Below are 15990 nucleotides of genomic sequence, written 5' to 3' on the forward strand. Positions count from 1 at the left end.
CCTTTTAGTGGGATCTTTCTGAAATGTGGAGAGATTCTGGCTCATACTTTGTTTTGTGGGGCACCTACTATGTTAGAAGATTATCTGTTATCTTTCCAGAGAAGTGTTTAACTTAGAAATTCTTATATATGCTAATTCTTTAAAGAGTGAATGTATCTAATCAGTTGTTTCTGTATTGTCTTCTTCCTGACCCAAGGTTTTCTCCCTTTTGTAACATGGGATTTTATGTCATTAGGTAAAAAATTAAAAGCCTGTAGAATATACCAAAAGACTAAAGTTTTGGGGAAAATATTGTCTGTTTAAGAGTATTGGGCTGGGAGTCAGAAAACCAGGATTCTAATTCCAGTTTTAACGAGCTGTTGCTTCACCTTTCTGTGCCTCAGTTTTCTCACCTGTAAAATGAAGAGATTGGCTGGGAAAACCTCTAAGATCTACTCCAACTGTAATATACCAATGACTTAAAATGTTTTAATACCTAGAAAATAACTCTCTAAATGATATTATATTATAAATCCTTTGATTTCAGGGTTCTCATTTGCTTTTACATCTCCACCGTGTCTAATGCTTTTTTTTTGTACAATAAGTGACCCATAGTTATTACTGAATGATCAATCCTAAAGATAGCAGTCAATTCATATAATAGAGAAAAAAAACCATCAATCTAGTTGTTTGGAATCATGGGGATAAAGGAACTGGTTGGGTGAATCCTGTTTCATTTAGATGTTTTGCCACTGTGAATACATGAAGAGAGCCAGGGAAGCTTTTGTAACATTTTGTGGTAACACTGAATATCAAAATTGTAAAGCAGTATAGATTCAAAGGTAGCTTTTCTTAAGGTTCTGATTGCAGAGTGACTTTCTTTAGGGGTCCTGTCTAATTTCTTTATAGCCCTGCATCTGTGTTAATAGATACAGCTTGACTAGTTGATCTCTTTTCTAGCTTTAATATTCTATATTTTGAGGTAGTTAATCTTGAAAAAATAAACCTTTACGTGAAAAAATAAGTCCTTACCTGGAATAAAAGAGTATTTTGCTCGAAATCCCAGTCCTTCTAGTTCTTCATCTGAACTAAACTTAATCCACATAAATCTGCCTGTTGATCTAATTAATGAAGGGCTTTTTACACCACAGTAACGATCTATAAGTGGAGAGAAACCAAATGGCCCATCTCGAATTTCCAAGTGATCAAATCGACATTCAAATGAAGGCTCTATATAATAATGTTCATCAAAGGTCAGTTCTATTCTTTGACGTGGAGCAGCTGTAACATAAGAGAGTCAATTTGGACAGTTTTTAAAGAAAGAACTATGTAATGTATAAACACTGAAAAGATCTAAAGAGGAAATAACTGCTGAGTCAATACTTTACAACTAAGGACATCAATATGAATGAAATAACATGCTCAGAGCCAACGTGAATAAATCAAGAGGAATTGGCAGAGCCACAGTTGCATTTATTAATAACTTAAACATTATGAAGAATGTAGGTCAGAATACATAGCTTATATTATATTAACTATGGCATTATTCTTTGTAGAGCAATAATAATTTCCCCCCTCAGCATATATTATTTATTACATTGGGTAAACATATATTTTATTGGAATCAAGATTTCAAGAAGCAAATATTCAATTCATGAAATATAAAGGACCAATGAAAAAGAAACAGGAGAAAACACAAACAAGAAAAGTAATGTTATACTAATGAGGATTATGAACAGAAATTTGCATACGGCCCAGTAAATTATTTCAGTAATGCTTAAGAAAGTTTCTCAGAAGCATTTCTCATTAATTTTGATTCTTGAAGATATGAAAATATTTGAAAACATATTTTTGCTAGTTTGAAGGTTCTTTTAAGGAGTCAAAAAAGCCTAGAAATTTCTTTGTTGTTCAGTTGTTTCAGTCCTGTCCAACTCTTTGCCACCCCATTTAGAGTTTTTTTTTTGATAAAGATACAAGAGTGGTTTTGCCATTTCCTTCTCCAGCTCATTTTAGAGATGAAGAAATTGAGGCAAATAGGGTTAAGTGACTTGCCCCGGGTCACACAGCTAGTAAGTGTCTGAAGCTGGATTTGAACTCAGAAAGATGAGCATTCTTGACTCCATGCCTGGCACTCTACTCACTGCACCACCTAGCTGCCCCCCTGCACCACCTAACCTACCATTCCATTTTTATCAATGTTTAAAGTTCAGAGGCATTAAGTGTTGCTTGTTTGATCAACATTTAAAAACTAATTTGATTTAAAGTGGTTAAAACTATATCAGATCATCAGTCCTTTAAATTTTATAAGCAATAGTAAAATTTAAGCGGGAAAAAGACATTTAAAAATACCTTCCAAAATATAGATACACTCCTTGTTTGGTGGGTATGATTCAGGATAATTTGGAGAAGCAAAATGACCCCCATTGCTGGTTCGAACCCAAATTCCACACTGGGTAGCTGGAACATGTTTAATTCCAATATTCTGCCCATCTTGAAAAAAAATTACATTAAAACCTATGAATTAAAGTAAATCAAACAGCTCCAACAACAACAACAACAACACCATACACACACACACACACACACACACACACACCTTCAACCATTGTTTATTCAAAATATTATAGATATACTTAATACAATCATTAGCAAATTTGACATACCTTTTAGCAAGAGTGAGGGGGATATAGATTTTTGTACACTATGTTAGGAGGACTGAAATGTACTATAGCCATAGGAGAAAGGAAAAATAAGCTGTTTGGGGCCTTAGGCATTGCCCCAACTTACCTAATAGTGTGCTGTCCTCAGTCCTGAGAAATATTGATTTTTTTTTCTCAGTCCCGAGAAAAAAAAATAACTGCTGAGTCCCTACTTTACAACTAAGAACATTACTATGATGCCTGTGATGGGCAATGCATGTATCAACACAGTTCAGTGTTCAGAAATTTAACTAAAGTTTTCTGCAATTATTTTCACATACCATTCCTTTGTATATTTCAATAGTAAATTAACATTAAGAGCTTTTATGTAGGAAAGGGCATGCCCTCTGTTATGAAAACCTGACCCAAAGTAATTCAGCTGGTTTACTTTCATATCCAGGAAGGTTTGAACAGGTGTACAGGGCTTTGAGTATTGTGGAGTTCTTTTGTGAATGCATAGGATTGAGAGTTGGAATGGATCTTAGAGACAGTTTAATTCAATCCCCTCATTTTACAGATGAGGAAAATGAGGCCCAGAGTGGTTAAATTACTTGAGCAAGGTGACACAAGGTAGTAAATAACAGAACTGGAATTTTTAAAAGGTGCCCTGACTTCAAATCAGGAGTCCTTTCTAGTATACCATGCTGCCTCTCTGCTCATTGCAAAAAATGGGTTTCTCTTTCTGCTTTATGTTTAAGCATGAGTCTTACTCAGTTTTGTGCATATTCCCACTGTAAGCCAGATGCCACTAGTAATAGCTGACTACTGAATGAACCAGGGAAAGAATAGCTATTGACAGTTTACTTTGCTTAACTGCAGCTGAACTCAGTTAACTGAGGCATGTATGTTGACAGAATGCCTTAGGTTACTAGAACAACCCAGAGGGATTATGGAAATAGCATTGAATAGCTAGATTATTTTCTTTTAACCTATCCCACTATCTTGTATATGCTATAAAATGTTACTATGAATACCATACCTTGGGTCTTCTGGGCCACAGCAATGCCTTCCACTACAAGTACTGTTATTAACAACACTAGTAAAAGAACAGAAAACACATATTAAAATAAAACTACAGTTTAAGATGCATTATATTTCCAAGGAAAAATCAATAGCAAAACATAGAGAAGTAAAAACATTATTCTTAATTATACGGCCTTCAACCTCAAGATTTCAAAAAAAATCCTACTTTGCTTAGTGTTAGAAAAATCATTTAAAAAATCTAATTTGTACTTATTTATATTTGCACTTGAAGAATGAATTTATAATGATTATTCCTTAGCTATGGATAGAAAAAGCACAAGTTTTAAATCTTTAAAACACTGCTGATACAATAAACTCTTGAATCAAGTCTACCATATTTCAAAAAAGTTTTAAAATAGAACATTTTACATTTAAGCTTAATTTTAAATTTTGGATTACAATACTGTCTTTCCATGAACAGTGGGTAACTCATGAATGTGTTATGTCAGTGAAAGTTCAACTGGATTCTCTAACATCCAAGCTTCTACATGATAAAAACAGAAAGGGGGCAGCAGCCTCAAAGAAATCAATTAAAGAAGTTTCACAGCTGTGCAGAATCCTATGCTACAAAACAATCTATATTTAAAAAATGAAACCTAACAAATTTTTCATTATATTACAAGTGAACATTTTAAAGGTCAAACTGACAATACATCACCTTTAGATGATTTTTGTTGTTATGTGAAGTTCTATGATAGTCACCTTTATTTTCTATTTCTATCTATATGCTATCTTTCATGATGATTTCCCCCTGAATGGAAAATTCTATCCTTGTAACCTAACATTCATATATAGATGTGTTTTCATATTATTTGTCAACTGTCCATCCATTCAAACAATGAGGTTCCAAAAAGTCAAGTGTCTAAGTACAGATTTGGGGAGATTTGACTTCGTAATAGTTACTGTACAAAAGACTTAGAGGTTTTGGTGGCCTGCAGGCTCAACAAGAGTGAAAAGTATGAGGTGGCTGCCAAAAACCAATGCTAAATTCTTTCAAATTTGCGTTAAAATAAATATCTAGTCCTTTATCATTATTTAGTAAAAATCCACCCAAAACACTATTCAGTTTTGGACATCATACTATAAACATGCTTAAAACAAATTTAATGAACTGAGGATACTTAGCTTTAAGAGAATACTTAGGGAGACATGATGGCTGTCTTAAAACAGTCTGAAGGCCTGTCATTGGCAAGTGATTACATATATTTGATGTAGCTCCAAGGACTTAACTAGGGCCAATGGGAAGTTGTTACAAGGAGGCAGGTTTTAGTTTAATGTGAGGAAGAACTCTTACAGTTAAAGTTGTTTGGTGATGAAATGAACTTCCTCATGATGAAAGTGAGTTCTCTGCCACTGGACATATTAAAGAAGAGACTGAATGTCCAAATACCACAATGGGGATTCCTGCAAGGATGAGAGATTGTACTAGATTCTCTCTAAGGTCCATTCCAATGCAAAACACTAAGCATGTACTATGTGGAAGGTACTGTTAGGTTTGGAAGATACTAGAATGTTTAAGGAATAGTCTCTGACCTTTTTAAAGAAGCTGTGATCTAATTGTTAACAATCCTTTTCAGTTTTTAGCCTTTGTATTTTTGCTGACCCACTCTAGCTCACTTCTCAGTTTCTTACTTTTTCCTTTCTTTTTATTCTTTTTTTGAGAGGGGCAAGGAGGGTAAGATCAGTGCTGTTGTTGAAGACATAATATGCCATAAAGGAATTAATTTTTTGGTGAACTTCCCAAATACCTAAACTGTATTTGAGTTAGAGAGACTGACTGTTGAGATAGAGATATGACTACATTTTTTAGGACAAGTATATTCACAGTGGAAATATGGTAATAATCAGAGAACTCTGGTGATTCTTTAAATAGCATTTCCTATCTATATCAATATGAAATCAATGCATCATCCTACAAGAGACTGCTGCAGAGGCACCATCTTTCAGACAAATAAAATTTTTAGCTATTGTATTCTTTTCATCTTAGCTAATGAATGACAGAGGCAAATGGGCATGTTTATGAATAAACAACTTTCATATGCACAACACATAGTAGATGTATAAGTAAGTATGGTGTGGGGAAGAAAGAGTAAACCAAGTAATCATTAAACTGAAACCAGGGGATCACCAGTAAAACTGACAGAAAAATGAACTGAAGAAAATGAATTGAGTAGTTACAGACAATGCCTAATAAAGATCTGGCTGTACACAAATTTGGTTTACTGGTGATACCAATCATATTATTCACAAATGGGATAAAATGTTTTAACTAAAGCTTCAAAGACATAAAATGCTTATTACCTTTGATGCTACATTTCTAGGTTTGCACACAAATTAAGTTTTCTGAAACCGTGCCATTTGAAACAAAGATACTATAAAAATACAGAAAGGAGGGACTCTGTAGAGCACCTAGAAACATCTGTTTCTCTTTCTCCTAGTGTAAAGCAGTGACTATTAATCATCCTAGTAACATGTCATAACAAACATATGAGTTTGGCTGAGAATTTAATAGATTCTTTGTAATGAAGCTGGGTTGTAATCAAGCTGAATTATTAAAACAAATGCCATGAATGTCCAACATCATGGAATACCAGTGAATAATTAGGTTAGGATGTATCTCCCTGCTGCAATTTAGCACTATGACAAGATAATAGCACTTAAGTTGTTTATAACCCTAGTACTGAACAAATATAATTTGAAAGGAATTATTTAACATACAAGGCACTTTTATATTTTTTCTGCCCTCTGTCTCACCAAAACTTCTATTGCTCTTCCTGCCTTCTGATTAAATGATTCACTAATTTCCCCCACTCATCTCTCACATTCAATTAGTTGCCAAGTCTTTTTAGTTCTGTTGACATAACATTTTTCACATCTTCCCTTTCTTTCTGTGCATTCTGCCAAGACACCTTATTTCATACCTTTATTGGTACTTTTGCTTGTACTACTGTTAATAGTCTTCTAACTGACCTCATGGTCTTTTACTAAATGCTGAGGATGATTGAGAACAGAGTGTTCTTTGAGTGTGGGCGTCAAGGAAGGTAGCTTACTCTTCCTCAGGATACTTTAATAACATCAGGAAGTAGTCCCAGTACTGGAGAACATAGTCCCATGAAAGCATGGGAGCTTGGAGTTGAGGGAATTCAGAGAGAATCTAGTGAATGTTTATTGGAGAGTATGATTGAGTTGTTGAATGCCAGAGAAAGCATATAGCTAGGAAGTCTCAGATTTTCATTAAAGTCCTACTCTGAGAGGGACCAATAGGATAAGGCAGGATAACAAATAAGTTAGGCTCAACTGTCCCTCCTATACAGAGTAGATACCAGTGAAATGAACTGTGATAAAAAGGCTGCCAAATCAGATTTTATCTCAAATTGAATTGTGTGGATTTCTAAGTTCCTCTTAGTTTAGTTCTAGGAAGATATCATTGGGACATAGGGTGGAGGGGAGAGGAAAGAGACACAGGGTGACTCAAGGCTGAGATGTTTACGGGAGTGAGGGGCACCTTCAGTCTCTTTCCCTCTCCAAACAACTTTCGTACAGATGCTAGAATAATCTTCCTAAGAACAGGTCTAACTATGCCACTTATCTGCTCAAAAACCTTTAGTTTTTTAAAAACCTCTATTGTTTATAGGATAAAAACAGATTCTTAACCTGGTATTTAAAATCTTCCAAAATTTGGCTCCATAAATAAAGGTAGGCCTTTATTTCACATTACTTCCCTTCACACACTCATTTTTCCTTTACATACTCATATTCTGGCTGACTGGACTATTAGCTCTTCCCCAAATTTGATATACCTTTTCCTATATCTGATCATCTGAGTAGGCTTCTCTCATGCCTGCAATGTATGCATTCCTCTTCTCTTTTAGAATATGTCTTTTCCTTCATGGTAATTCAATTGCCATGGATATCCCAGACATGGATGTTACCTTTTTCAAATTTTCTGGATCTCTACTTTGCTCTCTGTATTCATCCCCAACCGCAGTGGAATATAGGCTCCTTGAGGCTAAGCTTTGTGATATTTTAATAATCACTGCATCCCTGGTACCTAGCAGATTGCCTATAGCAGATGTTTAGATACATGTTGGTCGAAAGGAATTCTCAAATCTGGATATCACCCAAGATAATCCATGCTTTGAAAGAGCATGCAAGACATGAAGCCATCAGTATGACATAATAGACAAAGTAAGGGACTTGGAGTCAGGAAGACTTAGGTTCACATTCCACCTATGACATTTACTGGCCACTTCTATCACCTTGCACTAGCCATGTAACTTCTCTTGACCTCAATTTCCTCATTTGGAAAATGGGAATAATGTTTTTCATACCAACCTCAAGAATTGTTGAGGCTCAAATGGGATAATGTGTATAAAGTACTTTGCAAATTTCAAACATATATAGATTTCAATTGTTATTACATTAAAGTTGAAGATCAAGTCTAGACCATGTTTATCAAATTTTGTAACCGTAGGGGTAAAATGCAGGTCTATTCAGCTTTGTCGAAAGAGAGGAATTCAATTTTTTACAACCATCTGGGTGAAAAGCAATGCTGTTAGCCATTTTGACTCTGGAATTCAGGTGAAAGATAAGAATATTCTTAATTATGGCTCACTTCTTTCTAATAAAAAAGGATGTTAGAATATGAACTTATTTTATGCTACTGTGGGTATAAGATATACTTCCAGCTCATCCTATCAAAATGATCAATATTAACTTTTAACCCTACCTTCTTCTTGTCCTTATTTAGGTTTTCCAGTTAAAGGTTCTTCTTTCCAATTATACTAAATGAAAAATGTAAAATTTATTTTCTTCAAATTAAATTTAAACTGCAAATCATGGGCTTTAAAGTCTCAACTGACTTCAACCTACCTCCTTTAGTCAATTGCCTTTATTTCTCACAACAATCATGCTATCTTAAATCAGTCAATATCTATTGACTGCGTAGCACACAATACTAAGCCATTAGGAGCCATACTGAAGGAATACTTCTTTTTTATTTTGAGGACTTAATGAAGAGGGCTGAGAAGAAAGGAATTGAGATGTCATTCAACATTTGCCTAGTCTCAACTTTGGGCCAATCTTATTTTCCATGAGATGATTATATAATTGTTTTTTAAACCTTTACTTAAGCCAGAAAGTAAAAAGGGATCTTCAATGGAAAACGGAGAGGATTCCAGCTATAGTTCAGTCTCTATTTTTAAGTATCAGGAGTTGCAGATAGTCATTATACAAATTTTTTTTTAAATAATAGGAGATATTGGTCCAAAAAATGTTTTACTATATCCCTGATAACAAGAAGGTTCTTAACCTTAACAACATTCAATCTTCCTTAATGGTAGTTAAATATCTACTTATCAGGAAGTATACGGGGCTTAGTGAACTTTGTAAATCCCTGGATATTAGCATATGCTTGTTAATCAAACTGCCAATCACTTCTTCTAGAAAAAAAAAGTAGCTTGTAGCAGTAGTGCCCTCTCTTTTCTGAAAAATATGATAGTCTCCTTGTCAAACCCAAACTACTGTAGGAAATTAAAAGTGCTCCTGAGAAGACAGTTATGCATGTCTTCTTACTGTAATTACCACAGATTCCTCCTCAGACACCCTTAGTCAAGGGTGGACTACCTTCTCATTATTGTGATACTATATCATATTTTAAAGAACATTTGCCTTTCTTTTCCTCCAACCTCCAGGTTTATATTTTCTGTCAAATCACAGAAGTCACATATAAATGAATTTGTTAGTCATTTTGGATGGGAAGAAAAGTTGAGGTTTTAGATTAATCTCTTTCCTGCTCTTGTTACCTATAGCATAACAAGGTTAACAGGTTATCTTCCAATGAAGACAACTAAGATTGTATACACCAGGTTCTATGCAGTGCATTGCAAATTGCAGGCACTTAGTAAATGATTATTTAATTGAAGTTTTTCCCAACAATTTTATTTTAGGTATCACTCTGATATACCTGACTTACTCTTCCAAGTCCTTGTGATACATTAGGTTTTTTTTTTAAATGAGGTTTAAGGTTGTAGAATACAAGTTTATTGTCTATCACATTCCATGGTAGATAGTTTTGTTTTAATAGTGCCAATGAAAAATTGTTTTCCTCTGTAACATCAATATCACAAATGCTACTAAAATCCTATAACTTGAAATCTAAGATTTAGCTGACTTGCTATATTTGGTGGGAATCTACTGGAGCACACACAGTATACTAGGACAAGAAAGTAGCAGAGGTGGTGACTCTAAATTCAGGGTTCTTTCTACTCTACCATGCTGCCTATATTAAGTAAAAATGGCTTAAGTTGGGTAATTAAAAGAAATAGCAGGTATGATACCTGATGATGATTCCCCTTTTTCTAGTGGCCCAAGAGGACAGAGTACACTGGCACAAGGTAAAAGCATCCCTGAAATATGGGAAAAGTAAAACAGGTAGCATTAAAGAAAACCTAACAATTTTTTTTAGTGAGGGGAGTGAATTTTATTTTCTGGTAATATTTCCAGATACTTATTTATGAGGAATACCATTGTCACATTAGGTTTTACCATATGGAGTATGTGCATGGTATACATATATGTATATATACGTATGCCTATCTATCAATATACATACACGTATATGTGTAAACACACATGTATGTACATACACATACATATATGACACGTCTAGAAAATGAACATAACAAGTTGACTACCATCCCATCAAATTCCATCTTATCCTATTCCATTCCTCACTTTCCAGGCCAATGATTTAACTTTTTATCTAATGTTTCACTATTAATGTCAATTAATAGTAGTTATTAATCTTGCTTTAAGCATTGAAAGACTTGTCCCATGCTGACTTAAGAATACTATGGTGCCTTTTAATTATTTTAAGATGATTATCAAAAGGCATTACTGAAATTAATGTATCCCTAAATTTGTAAATAATTTAAGTTCACAGCCTCTATTATAAAAAGAATACAAATGAAATTATAATACCTTTTATATATAACTTCTTAAATTAGTAAGAGATTAATCATATTTTAAAAACTACAAAATCAAATTACAATGATTATTCTAGTTATGGCTAGAACACAAGAAGAAATAGTTAAGAATCTAGGGAGGGGAAATGAACATATGGTTTATGTACTCTCAGGATTCTTAAAATCTGATCATGGAAGATAAGTAAATATTCACTATCCAAAAAGTCTTGCTTGTTAATTTAATGTAAACTTATTGTGCAAGAAGAAATTAAGTGGAATTGTTTAAATTTGGTGAAGAGATTTCAATTGTTAATTTAGGAAACATTTAGATAGCTAAATTATTAAGTATTTAAGTTTAAAAAACTGAATTTGCTAATTATTCAATGTCAGTCTGACAAAAGTTTTGCTAATTCAAAGGTCATTATTAATTGAAAATTTATAATGTTTTCATTACAAACTAACTTTTATCTTACTGTGACCTGACTTGGAAAAAAAAATCCCCCTAATTTGGCACAAGCTTCTGATGGAAACAGATACAGATGATAGCACTGATATAATGCTCAAGTTTTCCATGAAATGTCTAAAGGTTACAACAGTGTAAGTAAGGCAAAATCTAGTTTTTCACTTAAAGTAAGGGGAGAGAGGAGCCCTTTGTTTCATTGTGCTGTTTTCCTCTGAGAATTAAAGAGAAATTCATAAGCAACTTTGAGGAACAACCATAATTATTAAAAAAGAAAACCCCACATTACACAAACCCTTTATCTCTTGGAAAATTCGAAATAACTATGTTTTGTCTGAGTGTGCTACTTTTGGCAAGGAGTCTTTTAATTCTAAGTATCAGAAATGAAGTAGACAATAAAACAGCAACAGCTTTGTGTTTTAAGATCTCACCCAAAATATAGGGAGGAATATCACTTTGTCAAACTGAGACGGCATTTATGGAAAAGTCCAATGTAAAAGACTGAAAGAAGCCACACTCCCCAGAGACATTGTACATCATTAGAAAACGGGTCAGCATTGGCTGAGCTCCACTTCAGGAAAGCCTGCAGTGGTGTCGCAGCCTCCCAACTCTCCTCCTCTATCACTATTACTACCACCACATCAAGGAGTATTATTGTGATTAGAGACATGAAAAGGAAGGGCAAAGAAACACAAATAAGAAACCTCTAATACTTTAAAGTACAACCAGCTTCTCTAACGTTATACTCACATGCCACAAGTGACAATGTGACTTGGGTTTTAAGTCAGTCTTTGAAAATGTTATTGTCTGTCAGTTGTGCATGGCTTTCATCAACATACGACACTCAGAATTGAGAAGCAGAGGATTGAAAATTAAAAGCTCTACAGGTTTGACTTTTAGTATTTTGCTTCTGGCTGGAAGTAAAACACATGAGTATTTTGCACACAAATATAAGGACATTTTGAATACTATGAATTTAGAACATCAATGCCTTGTTCTAGACCTCAACTAGGAAGCTTACTTTTTTTTGAATGACTTATCTATATAGCAAAGAAGTGCTATGAAAATGTTTTTCTTAAAGAAAATTGCTTAGAATTGTGTTCACCGGTTTTGCTCTGAGTAAGAAGTGACCATAAAAAACTGCCTTGGTTCTATTTACATGTACGTATTGCACTTGGTTTTATAACAAATACTATGTGTTAAGTACAGAATTACTTTGATAGTATGACAACACAGTGATTTGAACAGCACATCAACAATCAGGATAAAAGGAATATCTAAGATTACTGAGACACGTATGCCTTGTATTTTTGTATATTCAAGTGAGAAATCTCAAGAAAATCAAAGACATTGAAAGGAATTTTAAAAACCCACTTCTTAATGGTAAATCATGGAAATGACATCCACTCAATAATCTAATTTTCCTCAAAATAACCTTTTTCTAGACTAGGAGTTCAAAAATGATTGCTTTTAAATTACACTGGGACACTTTGGTACAAGTAGTTTTAAAGAAGCAAACATTTTAGGTTTTTGGAGGTGCCGCTATAGCAGCTTAAGTGCATTTCACCCAGGTTAGCTCCAGCGGCGCCGCTCTGAGCATCGTTTCGGGCTGCACTAGAAGTGACAAAGGCGGCTTGCAGCAGCAGCGGCGGCGGCGGCGGCGGCGGCGGCGGCAGCAGCAGCAGCGGCGGCAGGGAGGGAGGAAAGGAGAGCGAGGGGGAGCTTACTCGAAAGTCTCGGTCCGCTGCGCCGGCCACCGCCGTCCCTCCTTTAAGCAAACGACCCAGGACAAGGAGAGAGCAGGCGGCATCCAGTGCTCCCCGAGCGGGTACAAGTGCGCGCTGAGGAGGAGCGGAGATGGGCGCAGAGCTCGGACGCTCCAGGGCCACGGAAGCGAGCCCGGTGTCGGAGGGTCGGGGAAAGGGCAGAGGAGGACCCGGGGTCCGGGCAGGGATTGGGGCTGCCAGGCGGGGCTCTGGCAAGGGAAGCGGCGGCTCCTGTTTCCGGACTTGTCCCGCAGACCCTGGACAGCTCCGGCGGCCGGCGGCGGGGCCCCGGCCCAGCCCGGCCCGCAGGGGGCGCCGTTTCCCGACCGGGCGAAGAGGGCTGGCTCTTACCTTTGAGGACTGAGCAGAGCTTCTCCAGGGCCATATTCCCGGTCGGGCCCCAGCGCCGGGTCCCGGGCTAAAAAGGGGACGAGAGCGGGCGTTGGGGGGGTGGGGGGGAAGGCGTCTCACGGCCCGGCCCGGCAACAGCCCCGCGCTTTCCCCATCTGCCGGGCGGAGCCGTTCCCCCAGTCCTCAGGTTCGCGGACCAGCCATGCCTGGGCTCGCCGGTAGGTTGGGGGGCTGCCTGAGCCCCTCGACGGGCGTCACCTCCGGCTCCGCGGCGTTCAGTCCCATCGACCAGAGACAGCCGATTCCTAGAGTCGGGGAGTGGCTGCAAGGGGGTAAGCCATTGGGGGCTAAGCGCTCCCGTAGGTCCCAGGGAGCGTCAGATCAATGCAGGTCCTACTCCGGCATTAGGACTCCCCGGAGCTTCTCCCTACTCAGCAGTCGCTCGGGCTGGAATGAAGTGGCGGTCACCCCGAGCCCAGGCTCTTTTAAGAAGGGAGCGCGAGCGCCGCGTGCCGGCTATGCCACCTCTGCGCATGTGTCCTTCCCCCGCTCCCCTTCCCCCCCTCCCTCCTCCCCCTGCCACTTCTTGTCTCCTCTTTTGACTCCCCCTCTCCACCAACCGCCTTCCGAACCCGCGCGCTCCTCTCCAGGCAAATAAAGCCTTTCAGCGGCTCGCGCCCCGCCAGCCGTTAGCTTATTATCCTCCCTCCCTCCTGTCTCCTCCACCCCCGTCTATCCCACAGAGTTGCGTGTGTGTGTGTGTGTGTGTGTGTGTGTGTGTGTGTGTGTGTGTGTGTGTACGTTAGATGGGAGAGAGCGGTGGGGAGGGGGAGTCGTCTTCGCTCACGCTCCTCCGCGCCTCGTGCGGCTGACCGTTAGTACTGGGAGGTGAGGGTGGGGGAGGGGTGATCTCGCGTCACGCGCCCTCCCCTTGCTCTGGCAGCCGCAGGGTTAAGGGTAGCGGGGCAAAGTCGCGCTGCCCGGAGGGCCGCGGCCCGGAGACCGGTCCCCAGAGCCAGCTTCCCCGCGGGCACCGATCTCTCCTCCTCTCACCCCGTCTATTCCACGGGTCGGACAGCTTCTTCTTGAGGAACAGGGGCAGAGCAGGGCCAGGGCTCCGGCGGAGGCGCCCGGAGCATCCCCGGGGGACAAGAGTCAGACCCGTGTCGCACCCCCCGCCCGCATCTCCTCCATGCCCCCGCCCACGGAGAAGCGGCCTCACACCCTGGGAAAAAAGCTCAATCTGGTGGCTGGCCCGGCCCCTCGCTCCGCGCCTTCTTCCCTCTCTTGGCCGGTCTGTCTGACCTCCAAGCCATCGGCCGGGCCCCCCTCTCTGCTACCCGGAGCCTACGCTGGATCTGGCGGGTCCGGGCTAATTTCTGGGGGCTCCCCTGATGCCCGAGCAGGACCAGGGACTTTGGTGTCTGTGCCTTTAATCTAGGTTCTCAAAACGAGGGCAAAACTTTCCCGATTCATCTCTAGTTTCATGAAAGTCCCCAATGGCCAAGAATTCCCCGAGAGAAAAAGCAAAACTGAGCAAACCCGGGAACATGCATTATATCCATCCAAGACCTCAATTTCCTTCTTGTAAGGCAGATTCTGGCTCCTGGTTCTTGCCGGTCCAGCCTCAGACAGCATAATATGATATTAGATGGATCACTCAGAATTGGATCATAGAATGTAGAGCTGGAAGAGACCTTAAAGCTCATTTCGTCTGTGGTGCAACTCCTACATTTTATTGAGGCCAAAAGATGAAGTGGCTAATCCAAGGTCACAAAGAAAGCAGAACTTAGGTCCTCTGACTCAACTCCACTCCTACACCTTTCACTTATTTTTCGCTGTTAGCATAGGGATGGGGACTGGACCTGTGATTTCACTGACATTTCCAAAATACATACGCAGTTATTCAGTGTTAAGTAGCGTTCTTACAAACAAGCTTGTATTTTAAATAAAGCAGGCTATGTGTCTCTTTAGCATAAATAGCAAAGAGTTTCCAAGGGTGGCAGGCTGCTTTCACTTTACCCCAAATAGACAAAATATATTCAGGTCAACTGATAGGTTTCTGGGATACTTACACAAATTTGTAGAACATTATCAATGAGTCAGTTCCTTTCTCGAAAATTCCATGCTAAGTATTTATTTATTGCTGCTAGGTGGTGTTGAGTACAAAGGAAGAAAAAGACAAGGTTTCAGCTCACAGGGAATGTGCAATATAGTTGAGCCACTGAGGCACATATCAAATAATTAGTGAATAAGCTAGCATTATGTTAAGACCATTAAGACCATTTCTTACTAAAGAATAGAATCAGGGCCAAAGATCTAGAGATGAAAGTGATCTTAGAAGTAATGTCTAAAACTTCAGATTTACAAATGAGGACGCTGAAGCCCTGTCAGTGTTTAGTCTGTTGCCCAAAGTCACACAGGTAGTAAAATATTATTTTTTGGGTCTAGAAATACCTGTAAAGGGCATTAAAAATAAAGCTAGCACTATGGGTGGACATCATCCAAAGAGTTATGACATGAACTGGGGAAAACTTAAAAGATAAGTGGGAAAGTAGGAGAGAGAGCATCTGGGTAGAAGGCGAAAGCCCCAAGTAAAGAAACATACGTAGCAATAAGGTATTTCTGTAGCACGATCTGATTGGAGTGAATAAAGTGTGGTGGGATTCCAACATGTTGAGGCAAACTGAGAGCACATTACTGGCACAAAGGATGGTCTGCAAGGACACTGAGTTGGGACATGAAAT

The 15990-nt window shown here is 38.7% G+C and overlaps 1 protein-coding gene across 4 annotated transcripts in view; it reads right to left on the bottom strand.

The window, feature by feature from the left end:
• The window catches only part of NETO2 (neuropilin and tolloid like 2), a 35854-nt gene extending 22056 nt beyond the window's left edge, over positions 1–13798 (bottom strand). Inside the window, exons 1-4 of one of the 4 annotated variants that reach the window (XM_036752971.1) lie at positions 13244–13798; positions 3658–3714; positions 2329–2469; positions 1012–1260 (exon numbers count right to left, since the gene is read on the bottom strand). In XM_036752971.1, coding sequence (XP_036608866.1) covers positions 1012–1260; positions 2329–2469; positions 3658–3714; positions 13244–13277 — 481 coding nt within the window. In that variant the 5' untranslated portion in view covers positions 13278–13798. Of the gene's footprint in view, positions 1–1011; positions 1261–2328; positions 2470–3657; positions 3715–12853; positions 12883–13243 lie in introns of those variants that run through there. The other 3 variants (XM_036752972.1, XM_036752973.1, XM_036752974.1) reach the window with 3 other exon arrangements.
• Between the last annotated feature and the right edge of the window lie 2192 nt (positions 13799–15990).

Source organism: Trichosurus vulpecula, chromosome 3 (assembly GCF_011100635.1).
Source record: "Trichosurus vulpecula isolate mTriVul1 chromosome 3, mTriVul1.pri, whole genome shotgun sequence".
NCBI lineage: Eukaryota > Metazoa > Chordata > Mammalia > Diprotodontia > Phalangeridae > Trichosurus > Trichosurus vulpecula.